Source organism: Pan paniscus, chromosome 21 (genome assembly GCF_029289425.2).
Source record: "Pan paniscus chromosome 21, NHGRI_mPanPan1-v2.0_pri, whole genome shotgun sequence".
NCBI classification, from domain to species: domain Eukaryota; kingdom Metazoa; phylum Chordata; class Mammalia; order Primates; family Hominidae; genus Pan; species Pan paniscus.
The window spans coordinates 40,448,376-40,469,433 of NC_073270.2; the positions used below are offsets into that span (position 1 = coordinate 40,448,376).

The following is a 21,058-nucleotide window of genomic DNA, read 5'->3' on the forward strand; positions in this document are numbered from 1 at the left end:
CTGGCACAATCTTACAGGCCAGTTTGGGCTTACCTCCTGCAAGGAGGAGATGTCAGCACAATTGTTTTGGAGCAATCCACCATGCAAATGGAGGAGCAGATATGTGACATGGTGAAAAAGTGCCATCTCAGCTGCTGACAGCTTCCTGTCCCTAGAAAATCCTGGGTGGCCATTGATCTCTAAGTTGGTTTTGTTATTTGCATCAAAAGAAATCTGAGCAATATATATCAAAATACCTGGCACAGTGCTGAACAGGGCTAGTTTCTTCAAAGCCAAGAATGAGGTGAGGGAGCAAGTATGTACATTTTCCTCAACTTGCCAGGCGGGCATCTCAGGTTCAATGAGGACTAGATAGGAATTCCATTCACAAGGCTGTGTCTGCTTAGTTAAGGTCCAAAGAAAGAGCTGATCACCCAAAAATCCCTTACCAATAACATAACTTTATGTTCTATGACAATGACATTTATTTAACACGTTATTTCACATTGTACAAATCCTTAGATTCTCTTTATTTACTGGTCCATTTCTACAACAAATACATCCAAAACACTATATAATAAAATTATTTACAACATTTCCAAATGAGAAGATTGCTTTTGCCCCCACTACTGCTATTCACACACAGTACTTCCACGGCACAATACATCATTAGGAGATCTAAAAATGCTCACCCTGTACTCTAGGCTGCTTAGGAAATGTGAAAACTAGTAACATTTATAATGGCATTAGCTCCTTTCAATACAAGACAACATTTTAGAAACCTGGAACTTCAACTCGCAACACCAAAAGGGCTCAACAGTCCTGCTTTCCCCATTGCACTTTATGAAACAGGTTGCAGGGACTAGGAAAAGGGCCACATTATTAAAATTACTAACTGTACAGAAATTGATTTAAAAAAGTCACAGCTCAAAATTGCTCTTTGTAAAAGTCACACACATTTACAAGTATCAAGTCGCAGTCCTGCTTGTTTACTTGGATTTTCTTCGCTTGGATTGCACCGCACTGGTTATGTCTGTGGGGGAAAGAAAGGACATGTTCAGTGGAAGTAACTCTTTACAGCAGTGCCCTTTAGACAGTCCACAACAAGCAGGGCAGACCTAAGGGGAGCCCTACTCAACTCGGAATCTGTCTAAGGGGTGCTCTGAATGGAGAGAGTCACAGGCTTTGCTTGATGACTTACGTGGGAAGAGGGTGTGGTCCTGCATTGGGCAGAATTGGAATGTGACAGAGGTGGTGGCGATGAAGCACACTGACTAGAGAAAGTGCAGGGTGGAGAGAGCCTTTGTAGCTGGGCAATTCACCCACTGTTTCCCTCACCAGTTCTCATCATAAAACGAAGTGTAATAGACAGACTGACAATGCTTTTGGTGAGAAATCAACGAGTAATGCCATAAGCAAATGAGTAAATTGTGTTAGAATGCAAAAAAAAACCTGCCTTGGGATCCCTTTTGGAGCCAAGCTATTGTTTCACAGTAAGGAACCATTTTTGTCATGCTATAGTCAAGGTCTAAACAACATGACCATGGGCCTTGGTCAGTGAGGGTCTACTATGGCCCAGCCAGTTATATCAAGATTGTGGAAGGCTGGGCGTGGTGGCTCACGCCTGTAATCCCAGCATTTTGGGAGGCCGAGGTGGGAGGATTGCCTGAGGTGAGGAGTTTGAGACTAGTTTGGCCAACATGGCGAACCCCATCTCTACTAAAAATACACGAAAAACTAGCCGGGCGTGGTGGCGTGTGCCTTAATCCCAGCTACTCAGGAGGCTGAGGCAGGGGAATTGCTTGAACTATGGAGGTGAAGGTTCCAGTAAGCCGAGATCCCACCACTGTACTGTAGCCTGGGAGACAGCGAGACTCCGTCTCAAAAAAAAAAAAAAAAAAAAAAAAAAAAGACTGTGGATACATACAGTCATGAATGCAATTCAGAATAAGCAACGGCCTGCTCTGAGCCCAAGTGAGCCTGAAGGCTTCATGGAGGAGGTGGGAACTGAGTGATTTACACACAGAATGACAGTGACATACAGGGAAATGACTATGTTTTGATTCCTTTAGTTTCTCTTGTACTATCAGTGTTTTAACTTAATCTTATGCCAGACTTAAACTGTGTTTCTTAAAAACGTTTTGGCCAGGTGTGATGGCTCACCCCTGTAATCCCAACACTTTGGAAGACTGAGGCAGGAGGCTCACTTGAGCCCAGAAGTTTTGAGGCCAGCCTGGGCAAGATGGTGAGAACCCATCTCTACAAAAAGAAAAGAATTAGCTGGGTGTGGTGGCACATGCCTGTAGTCCCAGCTACTCAGGAGACCAAGGTGGGAGGATCACTTGAGCCCAGGAGTTCATGGCTGAAGGAGTTCAAGGCTGCAGTGAGCTATGTTCATGCCACTGTACTCCAGCCTGGGTGACAGAGACCCCATCTCTATTTAAAAAAAAAAAAAAATTCTACACAAAGTTATGGCAGAGTACAGTGAATAGCCTGAAGCTCTCCAAATGTAAACACTTCTTTAGAATCTCATATTGACTTCAAAAGGTCACCTTTATTTCATATTCTGGTTTTAATATGAAAATAATGTTCTAAAATTACTTCTCATCAAGGAGAAAAAAAATGCTTCTAATATATCAATACAAAAGATGAATCAGATTTACCCATTTCTGGTAACTAGGCTGAATTTTCTGATACTGCATGTTAGGTTGTATTCAAGGCAAATTTTCCTTTGTCTTTTGTATCATAACATTTTGTGAACCCAGACTCTAATAAATATGTAGATTGTAAGGAAAAATTTCACTACTCTGTTAGCTAAGGTGACTGCTAAGAAGTGAGGCCTAGGCCAGGCGTGGTGGCTCATGCTTGTAATCCCAGCACTTTGGGAGTCTGAGGCGGGTGGATCACCTGAGGTCAAGAGTTCAAGAGCAGCCTGACCAACGTGGAGAAACCCCTCTCTACTAAATAAAGAAAATTAGCCAGGTGTGGTGGTGCATGCCTGTAATCCCAGTTACTCGGGAGGCTAAGGCAGGAGAATTGCTTGAGCCTGGGAGGTGGAGGTTGTGGTGAGCCGAGATTGCGCCATTGCACTCCAGCTTGGGCAACAAGATTGAGACTCTGTCTCAAAAAAAATAAAATAAAAAAATAAAAAGAAGTGCGGTCTAGATGAATTTCCAAGAGGTGCCCAGTACAGTAATTTCATTCAAGCCTCTGTTGGTGGAAATTTCAGTATGTTTGTCTTCTCAAAGGTCATGTTTTTTTTTTGTGCCATGTGGTAGAATCAGTCTTTCTGATTTACTCATTAGTCTTTTACTAATCAGAAGACAGTTAATCTGCCAGGATGTTAATAATGGTGTTATTTTAATTCATGTAAATTAAGAGTCTCACACAGCCCACATAACTCCCTAAAATCAACTCTTCAGGTCCAAATCTCAAGCGTTATTTTCACTGCAGCAAATTTGTCATTTGCAGTAAAAATAGGCAGGGTTTTTGTCTTGACAGTGTTCATCCTCAGCAAAACATTCATTAACTAGGTCAACTTTGGAAGCTTTTCCCTTGTTGTGATATGAAGGATCAAGTGGTATGTCTGAGAAACATATGTGGCTGGGAAAAGAAGTGGGTAGTGGGGTGTGGGGGAGAAGCAACCTCAGGCTCCCCCTCCTTCCTTGCTTGTTCCCATTTGTCACTGCTCTGAAGCACCCAATGAACTGGTAGGTTGCCTCTGAGCGTGAATCAATGAGTGGGGTCAGGAATAAACAAATGACTTGTGCTAGAAACTGCAAAAAAACCCACAAACACACCATTAAAAACCCTCATCTTTTGGATACTGTGGTTGGTGGGGAGAAGGATGTACTTTCATACTTCCATGAGGAAAAAAATAAATTTTAAACTGAGTTTGAAGTCTCTATCACCTTCCCTGGATAAATCCAGTCAATCTGAGACATAGAGCAAACCTCAGACTCAACATGTCTAAAACCAAACTTGGGATTTTCACCTCCAACAGTGAGGTCCTTTGCCACTGTTCCCCATCATGTCTGAAAAAAATCTGTCTGAAAAAAACATCTTTTGATGAGTTTTTTTGTTTTGGTAGTTGATTTTCTACTCCCTCCAAAATGTTACCACTTTTACTACTCTAATGAATAGGCAAATCACCTTTTTTTTTTTTTTGAGATGGAGTCTTGCAAATTACTTTTTTTTTTGAGACAGTCTCGGATTGTCGCCCAGGCTGGAGTGCAGTGGTGCGATCTGAACTCACTGCAACCTCCACCCCCTGGGTTCAAGCAATTCTCCTGCCTCAGCCTCCCTAGTAGGTGGGATTACAGGCATGCACCACCACGCCCAGCTAATGCTTGTATTTTTAGTAGAGATGGGGTTTGGCCATGTTGGCCAGGCTGATCTCAAATTCCTCACCTCAACTGATCTGCCCGCCTCAGCCTCCCAGAATGTTAGGATTACAGAAGTGAGCCACTGAGCCTGGCCACAAATTACTTTAAGGTAAGAAATTCTAGGTAAGTGATGTAGAGGCTAATGATCCAGTCAGGGTGTACCTCAGACTGTGATTGGCATGCTGTTCCTAAAGGCTGCCTGGCCTGACTGTGAACCTACCTTCAGTTTTTTAACTATCAGGGATTTTACAAAATTAGTGTCTCTTAACAGATAGACAAATAGTTCAAACTCTAGCAGTGTAGTCAAATCATTTATATCCATGTCTTAGAACCAACTGGGTGGTAAAGAACTGGGTCAATAATAGTCTTTTAGGTGACTGTCCAACTATGTCACTGGGGGAACATTTAAATTTGTAACCTAATAAAGGGATTTGTTTTTCAGCCTGGTTGCCTCATTTTGACCTTAAGCAAATTTGACCAAATCTACAGTACAAGGCTCTACTTAATCCTCTAGTATGTGACCTCTACCATCCAAGGAGCTTTAGAAATGGACTTTGACCTTGCTCACATCATTGTGCCTTTCACTGTACTATTTCTATCCGAGACGTCTAAGTAATTGTAAAAAATTCTGGAAATCGGCGAGATGCGGTGGCTCACACCTGTAATCCCAGAACTTTGATTAGCAGAGGTGGGCAGATCACTTGAGGTCAGGAGTTCAAGACCAGCCTGGCCAACAAGGCGAAACCCCATCTCTTCTAAAAATACAAAAATTAGCCGGGAGTGGTGGTGCATGCCTGTAGTCCCAGCTATTCGGGAGGCTGAGCCAGGATAATCACTTGAACCCAGGAGGCAGAGGTTGCAGTGAGCCGAGATCAAGTCACTGCACTCCAGCCTGGGTGACAGAGCAAGACTCTGTCTCAAAACAAACAAAAACATTCTGGAAATTTTCCTTCACAATTTGCATGGTTGGTTTCAAAATGAAGCTACTACAGTTTCAGGTGGTTACTCTTCAGGGTTTTCTCCCACGACATTATAAATGTATGTTCACTTGCATATCTACAGTAATACTTCTGTTTTAATTCAGTATATCTTTATACCCTGTGTTTTTTTAGACAGTTTCTTCACTGGCTGTGGGTAGGGTGGGGCTATCACCTACTTTGTTGTCAGAGGGACACCCAGGGCTGCTGATAATTACAGATTGCTCTGAACTTTCCTTAAATTAACATATTTTCCTGGTTCCAAATTTAAAGCTTTGAACTTCATATTTTTAACTACCTTTTAAAAAAAAATTACCTTTTTCCCAGTTGAAAATATAACAACAACTATTCTAAATGGAGGAGTAAATAATGATAAAGCAAGCTAGAAAAATCATTTGTGTTTTTGTGGCAAATTCATCATGTCAGGAAGGAGAACTACTCATTTGCATGTTTGTAAACAACACATCTGATCAGGTGCAATTTTAAAAAGTGATTTGTGGTAGCTAATTTTTGTGTAATTATAAGTGACCCAACCAACAAAAACAATGGACCAAAGAATGACCAAAAACCATGTGGGCCTTCCTGGACTTGCCCAGAAATCATCCATCCCACCTGCTCTGATCTGGCAGTCTGGCAGGCCTTGGCCAGCATGATGTAAGCAAACTCGGCTCTCGCAGCAGGAGCATGATTAATGTCACTGGTTCTCCAACAATACAAACAGCAACACTTTTAATTACAAACTGCTCATAGTGTTTCTCAGCTTCAGAGATTTTCATGAAAAACACAGAATGTCTCTGATTTTGTTTGCATATGATATATATGACCAAACTCTTATTAAATGCAAAAAGAAGCCCTCTTTCCCCCTCAAAACTTTACACAGTGCTGATTCTGCAGGAAGATACTTCACTCATATTTCAGGTACCCAGCACTGCATATGTCCCCACATTTGAGGTGCATCCATTTTAGAAACCAGCTTGATATTTGGTGATCACATTCTGGGTATGGGTTTAAATACAATCACAGTAAATTATTTTATAACTTGGTTCACATTTTTGGATACAATATACAGGCCAAAAATATGCATAATTATTCTTTAATTTGGCTCCAAGAGCTTTAATACTGAAAAACCAAAAGAGCTACAGTACTCATTTCTGATTTAAAAGGTAACTGTGATACTACAATATATATTTTTTGGTTTTTGTCCCACGTTCCTGGCTCACAGCTCCTATAACTCTTGTAATTTCCTAAGTGAGCCATCTTTTGTTAAAATATTTGGCGTTTTGCCCATGGTTCCTGAAACAGCTCTGAGGTTGAGTTGATCACAAATGGCCAACTCTTTTATCAATCATGCCTATGTAATGAAGCCCCACTAAAAACCCAAAAGGGACCTACCTCCCCTTCCCCTTCTTCCTCTATACACACACACAAAAAAAAAACAAAAAAAACCCCCGCAAAACCCACAAAAGGACTGAATTCAGGGGCTTCCCAGAAGGTGAACAAGAACACATCTACCTGCTAAGAGGGTGGTGCACCAACTCCACAGGGATGGAAGCTTCTACACTTGGGATCCATCCAGACCTTGCCCTATGTATCTCTTCATCTGGCTGTTCATTTCTATCCTTTAAAACAGTGGTCCCCAACCTTTTTGGCATGGACTGGGGGTTGCGGGGGAGACGGTTTCAGGATGAAACTGTTCCACCTCAGATTATCAGGCATTATAGATTCTTATAAGGACCACACAACCTAGATCCCTCACATGCACAGTTTACAGTAGGGTTCACACTCCTATGAGAATCTAATGTCACCTCTGATTTGACAGGAGATGGAGCTCAGGCAGTAATGCTCGCTTGCCCACCACTCACCTCCTGCTGTGCGGCCCAGTTCCTAACAGGCCACAGACCACTACCAACCAGTCCATGGCCCGGGGATTGGGGACCACTGCTTTAAAATATCAGGGCATAGTGGCTCACGCCTGTAATCCCAGCACTTTGGGAGCCGAAGGTGGGAGGATCACTTGAGCCCAGGAGTTCTAGACCAGCCTGGGCAACATGGTGAGTCCTGTTTCTACAAAAAATAAAGAATTTAGCTAGCCATGGTGGTATGTGCCTGCAGTCTCAATTACTCAGGAGGCTAAGGCAGGAGGCTTGCTTGAGCCCAAGAGTTTGAGGCTGCAGTGAGTGATGATAGTGCCATTGCACTCTAGCCTGGGTGACACAGTGAGACCCTGTCTCAAAAAAAAAAAAAAAAAAAAGCTGGCTGGGCATGGTGGCTCATGCCTGTAATCCCAGCACTTTGGGAGACCGAGGCAGGTGGATCATTTGAGGTTAGGAGTTCGAGACCAGCCTGGCCAACATGGTGAAACCCTATCTCTACTAAAAATATAAAAATTAGCTGGGTGTGGTGGTACGTGCCTGTAATCCCAGCTACTTGGGAGGCTGAGGCACAAGAATTGCTTGAACCTGGGAGGCGGAGGTTGCAATGAGCCAAGATCACACCATTGCACTCCAGCCTGGGCGATGGAGTGAGACTCCGTCTAAAAATAAATAAATAAATAAATAAATAAAATAAAAGTAAAAATTAAAAAAAAACTTTCATATGGGAGGCCAATGTGGGAGGATCACTTGAGGCTAGGAGCTCAAGATCAGCCTAGGCACACAGGGAGACCCCATCTCTACAAAAAAATTAAAAAATTAGCCCGGCATGGTGATGCACACCTGTAGTTCCAGCTACTTGGGAAGCTGAGGCAGAAGGATCATTTAAACTCAGGAGTTCAAGGTTGCAGTGAGCCATGATCATGCCACTGTACTCTAGCCTGGGTGACACAGTGAGAACCTGTCTCAAATGAAAAAAAAAAAAAAATGCCAAGCACAGTGGCTCACACCAGTAATTCCAGCACTTTGGGAGGCCGAGGCAGGTGAATCACTTGAGGTCAGGACTTCGAGACCAGCCTGGCCAACATGGTGAAACCCCATCTCTACTAAAAAAAATACACACACACCCACACACACAAATTAGCCAGGAATGGTGGTGCAAGCCTCTGTAATGCCAGCAACCTGGGATGTTGAGGCATAAGAATTGCTTGAACCTGGGAGGTGGAGGTTGCAGTGAGCTGAGATTGTGCCACTGCACTCTGGCCTGGGCGACAGAGTGAGACTTTGTCACAAAACAAAACAAAGCAAGAAAAAAAGAAAGAAAAAGCTGTATAATAAACTGGTAAACATGTTTCCCTGAGTTCTATGAGCCACTCTAGCAAATTAACTGGACCTGGTTACGAGGGGTTCGTGGAAACTCCAATTTTTAGCCAGCTAGTCAGAAGCACAGGTAAAACAACCTGGGGCTTGCACCTGGCATTGGAAGTGGGCAGCAGTCTTGTGGGACTGAGCCCTCAAACCTGTGGATCTGATACTATCTCCAGGCAGATAGTGTCAGAATTGAAGTGGAGGACACCCAGCTGGTGTCTGAGGCAGAACTGATGGCTTGCTTGATGTGTGGGGAAAAAAACACCTTACATCTGGTGTCAGAAGCGTGTTGTAAGAGTATAGCAGGAGAAACTGAGTCTGTTTTTCTACTCATACACAGTAACTTAACCAGGGACAGTTAGAGAATGATGGCGTGAGGTCTTGCGACTGATGCGGATATCTATACATGACTGTGATTCCAGGGACAGGCCAGAGCTATGCCATTCTTTAGGGAGACACTTAGCACCCCTCCATGCAAGATCACAAAGCCTGAGAGTCATTATGGCCTCTTCTAAGCCAACTGCTAAGCCTCAGAGCAAGGATGTGCCAGGCTTTCCAACATCACCACCGCCACGGTGGGACAATGTTCAGTTTAAGTGTACAGGCTTATTCCCCATCCCCAACACTCCTTAAAAACAGGTTCTAGCTTTCCATCTCTTCTTGGCTGGTAGTTCTCTACAGAGCGGTTCTAGTTTGAGCATCTCTTCTTAACTGTCCCAGTTGCTTCTTAGATTCTTTCTGGTGCCCTGTAAATAACCCTTTAGTACCTTGAGGCTCTGGGCTGAGGTCAAGGTTCCAAAAATCTGGTGTGTGACATCTCTAAAGGCCAATACCTTTTCCCCGCTTTAAAGGTAATTACATACCATATTCTATAGCCTAGAAGATCTTACTCTTTTGGGAAAGTGAAAGGCTACAAGAACATGCAGAACTGAGGGGAAGCAGATTTTCCCACAGAACTCTAGGCATGTTCCCTTTTATGCTTTAAGTGTAGTACTTCAATATACTGAAAAGTGTACTCCCTTCCAAACTAGTTTCTGCCTAGAGATGATTCCCAGAGAGGAGGAATGAAGTTATTGGCTTCATATCTCCACCTAAAATGAGGATACCTAAGAGACCCTGACTGTGGTGTATACACTATTCCTGGAAAAGAAAGAAGGCCTCTCTCACCTTTGCCCCTTAACTCTCCAGCAGGCTGAGTATGGTGATGGTACTTTGTACACCTCAATTTTAACTGTATATGACCTCTGGCCTATTCCCAGAGGCTCTTGTGAGGCATCGTGACATTCTTGCCTAGAGACATAACCTGCCAACAGCAGCTGAGTCCTCAGATCCGTGTCTAGTGTCTAGTGTGGGTGCACCAGAATCTGCCTGGTCTTTAGGCTGGCATCCCAATGATACCTGACCGTTTCTCAGCAGTCCTGCTGATAATCAGGTACTCAGCCAGGATCCCAGCTCTTACCTTACCCAAACTGAACTACTCAAGCTCAGCACATTTCCTAAGAGAATGATCTGGTTACTGCCTCCTCATTCTTCAGGTCTCAGCTTAAATGTCATGTCATTTTTTTCTAGAAAGCCTTCTCTGACCTGGCAGAAGAGCAAGGTATCTCAGCTATATGCTCTTATAGTGCCATGTAATTTTGCTATCATAGCATTTAACATTTAACACAGAGTATTAGAATTCGTCTTTCAATGTGGTAAAGACAAGAGACTTTTTTTTTTTTTTTTTTTGAGATGGAGTCTCACTCTGTTGCCCAGGCTGGAACGCAATGACGCGATCTTGGCTCACTGCAACCTCCGCCTCCTGGATTCAAGCAATTCTCCTGCCTCAGTCTCTTGAATAGCTGGGATTACAGGCGCCCACCACCACACCCAGCTAATTTTTGTATTTTAAGTAGAGAGGGGGTTTCACCATGTTGGTCAGGCTGGTCTCGAACTCCTGACCTCAGGTGATTTACCTGCCTCGGCCTCCCAAAGTGCTGGGATTACAGGCGTGAGCCACTGCACGTGGCTGAGGCTCTGTCTTTTCACTATTATAACCTCAGGGCCTGACATGTAGTAAATATTTAATACATATTTGATAGATGGTTATTCATTTGATAATTACTGATTGGTACATCTCTGTATTTGGCACCATACTAGGCACCAGAGATACAGTAGTTAGCAAAATCAGACATAATCTCCTGCCCTAACCAAGTATACATACTAATTACCTATGTCACAAACTGGCATAGTTATAGCTGTGGTATTATGAAGAAGAACCTGGTGCTGTGATTCCCCATAGCAGTGACAACTGCGCTAAGATAAGTAGGAAGGGTGGGACGTTAAGGAGAAGAGAGGTGGGCAGAGAGAAGAGCACTCCCTGCAGTAGCTGCAACATATGCACAGGCTTGTGATCAGAGGAATGAGGACGGCATGTCCGACTTGCTAAGGGAAGTGGGATGAGGCTGGGAGATGACAGGGCCGAGACCACACAGAAGCTTGTGGGGTAGGTTGAAGCTTTTGGACTTTAATCCTAATTACAATGGTAAATCATTGAAGGGTTTTAAGCTAGTGGGTAGTAGTGAAGATGGAAAAGGGCCACCTGAGATAAAATGGGCAGTTTTTTGTGACGAATTTGATATAAGGGTGAGGGAGAGAGGTATCAAGGAGGACTTGTCTAATGGATAGATGGTGGTGCCATTTATTGAGATGGGGTACAATGGCAGAGGACCTCACTGTTGGAGGTGAAAAATCACAAGTTTGGTTTTAGATATGTTGAGTCTGAGGTTCCAGTAAGGATGTGCATGCAGTTGTCTAAGATCTCTAGGGGTCTGTACTAGAAATAGAAATACAAATTTACAAGTCATCTGTGAAAGGCTGTTACTAAAGAAGAGGGGCATGACTGAGACCCATTAGGGAGAAAATACGAATTTGAAGAGAAAAGGTGACTCAGGATCAAAGTCTGAGGAAGGTCACCATCTAATGGCTGGGAAGGGAGACTGAGGAGGAGCAGCTGGAGAGGTGGTAGCAGAAGACAACAGAGAGTTCTTGGTCACAGAACCCAAGGGAAAAGTTAATTTAAAAAGGAGATAGTAGTCAACAGAGAACACTCACAGGGTAAGGTTCTTAAGAAGGTCAGAGGAGATGGGATCAAAGGCATAGATGGAGAAACTGGCCTTAGACTTGAGGAAGGACAGCTGCTCTATTATAGAAAGCACAAAGGAGGATACTGGTAGATTTATTTCTTGGTAGTGGGAAGCTGAGGGAATTCTATTTTCTCTGTGAAGAGGTCAGGGTCTCTACCGAGAGAGGGGGAGAAAGTGTGGACCACAGGTTTAAAAAGAATAGAGTGGGAAAGATAGTTGACCATGGAAACATGGAAAGATAGCTGGGCCATATTCAGGACCTATCTGAAGTGGGTGATCATGAATTTAAAGTGGAATCAGCTGGGCATGGTGGCTCAGCCTGTAATCCCAGCACTTTAGGAAGCTGAGATGGGCAGATCACTTGAGGTTAGGAGTTCGAGACCAGCCTGGCCAACATGATGAATCCCTGTCTCTACTAAAAATAGAAACATTAGCCAGGTGAGGTGGCACGCACCTGTAATCCCAGCTACTCAGGACGCTGAGGCAGGAGAATCACTTGAACCTGGGAGGCGGAGGTTACAGTAAGCTGAGATCACGCCACTGCACTCCAGCCTGGGCAACAGAATGAGACTCCATCTCAAAAAAAAAAAAAAAAGTGGACTCAAGGCCAGGTGTGGTGGCTCATGCCTGCAATTCCAGCTTTGGAAGGCTGAGGCAGGAGAATTACTTGAGCCCAGGAATTCAAGGCTGCAGTGAGCTGTGATTGTGCCACTGCACTCCAGCCCAGGCAATAAAGTGAGACCCTGTTTCAAAACAAACAAACAAACAAAAACCAACAACAACAACAAAAAACCCAAAACCCAAAAACCAGTGGAATAAATCTGCCCTGTTATGTTCTTTTTTCCAGCAGTGCTTGTTGCTCTTGAGTACACACACAGAAAACATACAGTTAAATGAACAAATAAAGGAAGGACCAAACAGGTAGTAGAAGACAAAGACACTTGACAGACTTCAGGAACAGAAGCAAAGATGAAGGACAAAGTCTTCTACTGCTGTGGTAAGAACTCTATTCCTCTATTTGACCCACAAATAGCACCCACATCCCACTGCTAACCTTTAGTAGAGCTGGAGGCTGAAGCAGGTCGAGAAGATCGTTTACGATGTCCATTTTCCACACTTTCAGAAGCCACAGTTGGCTCTTCGGTTCGGGAGTTTCTTCGGCTTGGGATTTTGGACTTTTCAACTATCTCTTTGGGCTCACTGCTGACAGAGGGAAGCAAAAAGTTTCCAAGCAGGTGAGGGAACCAGGCCACACAAAAAACGGGCTCTTCAGATAGTTTCATTCGTAAAGTAGGAGACTAAGAACTATATAGTTATTCTGGAGAGAAAGCAGTTCAACCTGGGGTCATAAGCACTATTGCCTTCTATGTTACTGGGGGTTTAAAAGTGAGTCTAGCTTATTACATTAGTAAAAATAAAATAGTAAAGCATAATGTTGGTGAAACTGTAGAAAAACTGGTAAAAGACATAAAAAAATTGGAACAAAACTCCCCTAATTCCTCACCCATTTTCTTTTCTTTTCTTTTCTTTTTTTTTTTTTCCAGACAGAGTGTCACTCTGTCGCCCAGGCTGGAGTGCAGTGGTGCTCTCAGCTCACTGCGACCCCTGCCTCCTGGGTTCAGGCAATTCACCTGCCTCAGCCTCCCGAGTAGCTGGGACTACAGCCATGTGCCACCACGCCCTGCTAATTTTTGTCTTTTTAGTAGAGATGGGGGTTTCACCACACTGGCCAGGATGGTCTTAAACTCCTGACCTCAAGTGATCCACCCACCTCGGCCTCCCAAAGTGCTGGGATTACAGGCCTGAGCCATTGCACCAGGCCCCTCACCCATTTTCCTAAGGTAATAGTTCCCTTCAAAAATTAAAACATTTTGGATTTTGTAATTTTTTAGAATCATGAAAATGGTCTTTAATATAAGATGTCTGAAAATTGCTATTAACTCAAAATAGTATATAAACCTAGGAAATTATTAACATATATTGGCATTTACTAATGATCCCGGTAGAGTCAGATAACAGCATATTAGAAGCCACAGTATGGGGATAATTCACAATACTCTGCTAGGTATATTGATTGTCCACACCCCAACCCCCTTTTCTTAGTATATGAAGATTTAAAATTGGTAATACTCACTGTTATTGAGGATACAGGAACAAAAACATTTACATACGCTCCTAACTGGAGTGTAAATTGTATAACCCAGTGGTTCTTAAAAGGAGGCAATTTTGCTTCTTAGGGGACATTTAGCAACATCTGGAGACATTTTTGATTGTCACAACGTGGGGAGAGGGGTGCTACCGGAATCTTTTGGGTACAGGCCAGGGATGCCACTAAACGTAAGCCCCACACAACAAACAGTTATCTGGCCCCAAAGGTCAATAATGTTGAGGCTGAGAAACTCTGGTGTAACCCTTGACTCAGCAATCCCACTTCTAGGTGCCTAAGGAAACAAATCTTTTTACAGAGCTCCACACATAAGGAAGTTAAAACATTTTATTTGTACTAGTGAAAACAGAAGACCTAAATACCTAACGATAGTAGATTAGTTAGCTAAATCATGGCACATCCATATGGAGTCATGAAAAATCATGTTGTAGATTATTTAATGACAAAACGATTTATGACACATTACCAAGTGGGAAAAACTTACCAACACAATGAACAGTATAATTCCATTTTCATTGTTGTATGTGTTGAGTATATATGTAACTACATATGAATAAATATGAGCTATATACACATAAATCTTTTGTTGTTGTTGTTTGTTTTTGAGATGGAGTCTTGCTCTGTGCCCCAGGCTGGAGTGCAGTGGCAGGATCTCAGCCCAGTGCAAACTCTGCCTCCTGTGTTCAAGCAATTCTCCTGTCTCAGCCTCCTGAGTAGCTGGGATTACAGGCATGCGCCACCACGCCTGGCTAATTTTTGTATTTTTAGTAAAGATGGGGTTTCACCATGTTGGCCAGGCTGGTCTCGAACTCCTGACCTCAAATGATCCACCTGCCTTGGCCTCCCAAAGTGCTGGGATTACAGGTGTGAGCCACAACGCCCAGCCCTATACACATAAATCTGACACAATATATTTGGGTGCACACTGTGTGAAAAAGACTAGAAGCAGATGAACTAAAATATATGTACAGTGAATATTGTTGAGTTGTAGGAATACTAGTTTACTGGTGAGTTATTTTCTTCTTTGTAATTCTCTGATCTGAATTTCTGGTTTTCTTTAATAATTTTTTACACTTTCATGGTTCAAAAACGCATGTTAAAATGATCAGAAAAAAAATTCTTTAGAAAATTAAATTTGCTTGCAAGACATGTAACAAATAAAAATAATGCAACAAAACAAAACAATACTGGTCAAAAGGCTGCCTCTTCTGGGAAGTCTTCCATGATCTCATTTCCCAAGTAGAGCTGTCTCTTTTGTCTCTTGGGTTCACAGTCTTTATCTGGCATTCTAGAGCATCCATCAGATTGTACATCGTGTTCTATTTTAATGTTTTGTGTCTTCAACTAGACTGTCAACCTCTTAAGGACACAGACCATAACCTGACTGTCAACTATCCCTACCCTTCCACTGTTCACTCCTGCCAGAGGACCCTTTGCTAGTAGCACCGTGGTTGGGAACTGGGACACACCATTCACTCCCATAGCTTTATGTATAACAGCTGCCCGACACCCAACCATAAGCCAAGGTAAGTCAAGGAGAGGTGAGGCTGGAGCTGGGGTGGAATTACAAGTCAGGGGGATTTATACCTCCGTTGAGAGGTGGTGAAGATGGCTTTCTGGCTAGGAGCTCAGAAAATGGTCAAAGCTTCTGAGGAAAGAAAGTTCTTTTTTTAAAAAAAATTTTTGTTTTTTTTTTGAGACAGGATGTCACTCTGTCCCCCAGGCTGGGGTGTGGGTAGTGCAATCATGGCTCATTGCAGCCCTGACCTCCCAGGCTCAAGTGATCCTCCCACCTTAGCCTCCTAAGTAGCTGGGACTACAGGCAAGTGCCACCATGACCAGCTAATTTTTTATTAATTTTTTATTTTTTATTTTTTTTTCATAGAGACAGGGTCTCCCTATGTTGCCCAGGCTGGGCAACTCCTAAGCTCAAGCAATCCTCCCTCCTTGGTCTCCCAAAATGCTGGGGTTACAGGCATGAGCCACTGTACCTGGCTAGATGATTCCTAATGAAAGTGCCTCTTTCTCCTGGCAAAACAAAAGCCACAGCAAGACTATCCTGTTTTTTATGGTCAATGCTCAGGTATCTCTGGAAACAAATACCCCAAATGTATTTTTGGTCTGATTAGCTTCTTTCTCTAGACAAATAGCTGGTGCATGCTTGAGAAATGCAGATGAATTCAAACATTAGCCCAATCCAAATAAAATCAGACAGGCAGAGTGGTATAGTAGGAGTAGCAATGAATTTGGAATGAGATGAACAGGGGTGAAGTCTTAGCTATGCATTTATTGACTATGCTATTTAATGCTCTATGTTCTAGACTTTTTTTTTTTTTTTTTTTTTTTTTAAGATAGAGTCTTACTCTGTTGCTCATGTTGGAGTGCAGTGAGCACGACCATGGCTCACTGCAACCTCGACCTCCCTGGGCTCAGGTGATCCTCCCATCTCAGCCTCCTAAGTAGCTGGGACTACAGGCACATACCACTATGCCCAGCTAATTTTTTGTATAGACAGGGTTTCACTATGTTACCCAGGCTGGTCTCAAACACCTGGGCTCAAGCCATCTGCCTACCTCGGCCTCCCAGAGTGTTGGGAGTACAGGTGTGAGCCACTGAGCCCGGCCGTTCTAGACTCTTTTTTCTTTTCTTTTCTTTTAGACAGAATTTCACTCTGTCGCCCAGGCTGGAGTGCAGTGGCATGATCTCGGCTCACTGCAACCTCCGCCTCCCAGGTTTAAGTGACTCTCCTGCCTCAGCCTCCCAAGTAGCTGGGATTATAGGCATGTGCCACCATGCCTGGCTAATTTTTGTAGTTTTAGTAGAGACGGGGTCTTACCATTTTGGCCAGGTTGGTATCGAACTCCTGACCTCAAATGATCTGCCTGCCTCGGCCTCCCAAAGTGCTGGGATTACAGGCGTGAGCCACTGCACCCAGCCTCATTCTAGATTCTTGATCTATAAATCCCACCTTGTCTGTTGCAATACATAGGTTAAATATCAGGGCTCTGAAGTCAGAAAGCTTGGGTTTGAATCTAACCTTCACCATTTACTAATTCTGTGACCTTGGGCAATTTAGTTAACCTTTCTGAACTTTAGATTTCTCATCTATAAGACAGAATTTACTTTCCTAATAGATACTGTGAAAATTAGATGAGATAACACATCTAGGGCACTTGTAGCTCAATCTATTAAGGATGCATGGCATGGAACAACATTCAAATAAATGGTGGCTATTAACCTCCTCACAGGGATGATATGAAGATTAAATGAAAAAAATATTGTGAAAGTGTCTTATGAAGTTGCTGTACAATTATGAGAAGTTCTTTAAAATATTATCCAGTGCATTCCTACACTAAAAGAGACAAGACTGTGTGTGGTGGCTCACACCTGTAATCCCAGAGGCTGAGACAGGTGGATCACTTGAGGTCACGAGTTCAAGACCAGCCTGGCCAATGTGGTGAAACCCCGTCTCTACTAAAAATACAAAAATTAGCTAGGTGTGGTGATGCATACCTGTAATCCCAGCTACTTGTGAGGCTGAGGCAGGAGAATTGCATCAACCCCAGAGGTGGAGGTTGCAGTGTGCCGAGATCGTGCAACTGCACACCAGCCTGGGTGATAGAGCAAGACTCTGTCTCCAAAAAAAGGCATGACTTTTGGAAAATGGTAATATTCCTCTCCACAGAGCTAATGAAGTTGAAGCCATAGATGTATTTCATTTTGTAGGGTTATGTGGAGCAGCACAGTGTAACAGAAAAAAGCATAGGTTTTGGGTCAGATCCTGCCTGGCTTTCTCCTTCTTTTGCTTTCAGGGTCAAACAACTGTTCTTTAGAAGACAGCTGCAAGGACTATTATTAATATTAATATCAATGGTAACAACAGCTCCCATATATTGAACATTTACTATTTCCTCATTATGCAGAACATGTTATCTCACTCAGCTTTGAAAACAACCATAAAAGGTAGAAACTTGGCCTCCAGCTTTTATTAAGAGAAATGTTACCTCTGAGGGATTAGGACTCATGACAGCTCTCTACGTTAGCAGTAAAAACAGACTGGTGCAAGAGTGAAGGAAAAGGACAAGGTGAAGAGAGGTTTAAAGACTGAGACAGCTGATACCTTTCAAAGAGGCTTATGCTGTGTTCATGCTACGTCTGCAGAAATGATCATCTTACCTTTGTCCAGAGACTACGGCAGCATTTACCTCCAGCTCTGCAAAAAAATATAAAGGATAGAAATGAAATGTGGGAGCTGCCACAGAGAGAAGCTAGGAGTCTACAAGAATTCTCTATGCCCTATTTAGGCTAAAGTGTCCCTGTGCCCAGCAGGATTCTCACCCTACATGGTATGGAGACAAAGCTGGCACAGATACAACTTGGTTTGTTTGGGACATAAGACACTTGGTCTATTTTTATTTCTACTCCACACGGTGAAATAATCTGTTTGGATTAATAGAACTAAGTTCACCCTTCCTTGTTCATATTTCATCCAGTTACAACCAGGTTAGCAAAATAAGTCTCTTCCTCTCATGTGGAAGAGACCGTTTTCATTTTAAAACATCTCCATCCACCTTCTTGGCACTTTTTTAAAAAAAGCAATCTTCAAATATGTCTTGAACATCTATTAAGGATGCATTCTTCTCCAAAGGACTTCCTCACTGAGTTTTAGAGGGCACAGTGCTTTGCTTTCAGATATTGCCTTTACACCCCATTCTATTCCTTTCTTTCTCAACCTCCCAGCAATGCCCTCCAAGCAAGGAAAATCTTAGTAATCTGTCTAGCAGGGTTTTGCATCAATGAGCACACTCTGGGTTTACCATGCACTTCTTCCTCAGCACCAGCAGAAAAACATTTGCTTTCTCTATTATGTGCCTTTAGGTAGTTCCATCTTTTCCAAAAGCCTTCCCTGATGTACCAGATAGCAGTGATCTATCCTGCCTCTGGCCTCCCACAGCCCTATTCCTGTTCCCCCATTGAGGGAATTCAGCACCTCATTACTCAGTGTACATGTCTAACCTACTCTACTAATCACATGGTAACCTTAAAGGCAATGAAGTCAGAGTGCCTGGTTCAAAATTTTGACTTCAATGCTTATTAGCCATGTGACCTTGGGTAAATTATCTGACATCTCTGTGCTCAATCCCTTATCTAAAAAATGGGAATAATCACATTACCCACTTCAAAGTTAAGAAGATGAAATAATGCACGTAGAAATTTTAGTATGGCACCTGACACTTAGTCATAACTCAATGTTATTAGCTATTATTATTGCTATGAAGATCAGATTGATGCAGCCTTTCATGTAAGGAGGTTGGACTACTCTGCCTTTAATGCAAGGTGCTAGTAGAAGGGAATCTTTGATGGGAGGCTGAGGCAGAGGAATCCCTTGAACCCAGGAGGCAGAGACTTCAGTGAACCGAGATCATGCCACTGCACTCCAGCCGGGCGACAGAGCAAGACTCCGTCTCAAAAAAAAAAAAAAAAAAAAAAAAGAAGGGAATCTTTGCTTCTCATTGCTGTTTAGCCTCCTGTATTTGTACCCACAAAGCCTGAAAACCCATCCACAAAAAATAGATACCAATTCACTGAGTCTCTGCTACTTTGCTGGCTTGGCTGGAACGTATAAACTCAGGTAATGTGTGCTCAAAAATGAAAATGACTCAAGTCAAAAGAAGTGCTCACCCTCATTGTTTTTTATTTTTTTGAGACAGGGTCTCACTCTGTCCCCCAGGCTGGGGTGCAGTGGCACTCACTGCAACCCCCACCTCCAGGGTTCAAGCGATTCTCCTGCCACAGCCTCCCGAGTAGCTGGGACTATAGGCACGCGGTACCAGGCCAGCTAATTTTTGTATTTTTAGTAGAAACAGGGTTTCGCCATGTTGGCCAGGCTTGTCTTGAACTCCTGGCCTCAAGTGATCTGCCCGCCTCGGCCTCCCAAAGTGCTGAGATTACAGGCATGAGCCACCGCACCTGGCCTATTTTTATTTTTGGGGGGATGGTCTCACTCTGTCTCCCAGGCTGGAGTGCGATGGGATCACAGCTCACTGCAGCCTCAACCTCTTGGGGTCAGGTGATCCTCCTACCTCAGCCTCCCAAGTAGTATGCATGCCAAGCCCAACTAATTTTTAAAAATTTTTTGTAGAGATGTGGTTTTACTATGTTGCCCAAGGTAGTCTTGAACCCCTCGGCTCAATCAATCCTCCCATCTCAGCCTCCTAAAGTGCTGGGGTTAGAGGCATGAACCATTACACCCGGCCTAGTTTGCTCTTCTTTTTTTTTTTGAGACAGAGTTTTGCTCTTGTTGCCCAGGGTGGAGTTCAATGGCGCAATCTCCGGCTCACCGCAACCTCTGTGTCCCAGGTTCAAGCGATTCTCCTGCCTCAGCCTCCCAAGTAGCTGGGATTACAGGCATGTGCCACCACAGCCAGCTAATTTTGTATTTGTAGTAGAGACGGGGTTTCTCCATGTTGGTCTGGGTGGTCTCAAACTCCCAACCTCAGGTGATCTGACCGCCTCGGCCTCCCAAAGTGCTGGGATTACAGGTGTGAGCCACCGCGCCTGGCCTAGTTTGCTCTTTTAAAACAAGAAAAAGTTTGATGCTTTTGAGAATCTTAACACTATCACTGCTGATTCACAAGTAGAGATCAAGAAGGTTTGATGAAGGTAATCAGTGGCTCTGAGGGATGTTAAGGATAAGGAGATTCATTTACGCCAGACTTCAAAATGGAAGAGGATTCTTCAGCCAATTACTGTGAGAAGGGGGAAAAATGATGTGGTAAATCCTATTTTCTAGAGTAGGGTTGGGGCAGGAAATGGAATTCCCTTTCCCTTTACAGTTACTCCTTTTCTTACCAAAAATGAGTTTTGCTGTATGACCCCTCCTTTAAATAACATGCTCCATTCCTACCCTTCTCAAATATCCAACACAATGTCAGGTATCATGTGGGCAATTGGCAGCAAAGAAAGAATCTGGGTGGCTGGGCTGGAAGTAGTGGCTCATGCCTGTAATCCCAGCACTTTGGGAGGACGAGGCAGGTGGATCATGAGGTCAGGAGATCGAGACCATCCTGGCTAACATGGTGAAACCCTGTCTCTACAAAATATACAAAAAATTAGCCAGGCGTGGTGGCGGGCACCTATAGTCCCAGCTACTTGGGAGGCTGAGGCAGGAGAATGGTGTGAACCC

At 43.4% G+C, this 21,058-nt stretch overlaps 1 protein-coding gene across 6 annotated transcripts in view; it reads right to left on the reverse strand.

The window, feature by feature from the left end:
• Positions 1-420: 420 nt before the first annotated feature.
• NCOA6 (nuclear receptor coactivator 6) overlaps positions 421-21,058 on the reverse strand; it is a 110,481-nt gene continuing 89,843 nt past the window's right edge. For 4 of the 6 annotated variants that reach the window (XM_063600797.1, XM_034947062.3, XM_034947061.3 and 1 more), the window contains 3 exons: positions 18,049-18,085; positions 12,760-12,908; positions 421-1,012 (listed from right to left, as the gene is read on the reverse strand). In XM_063600797.1, the coding sequence (XP_063456867.1) occupies positions 969-1,012; positions 12,760-12,908; positions 18,049-18,085 (230 nt within the window). In that variant the 3' untranslated portion in view covers positions 421-968. Of the gene's footprint in view, positions 1,013-12,759; positions 12,909-18,048; positions 18,086-21,058 lie in introns of those variants that run through there. The other 2 variants (XM_034947060.3, XR_004668130.3) reach the window with 2 other exon arrangements.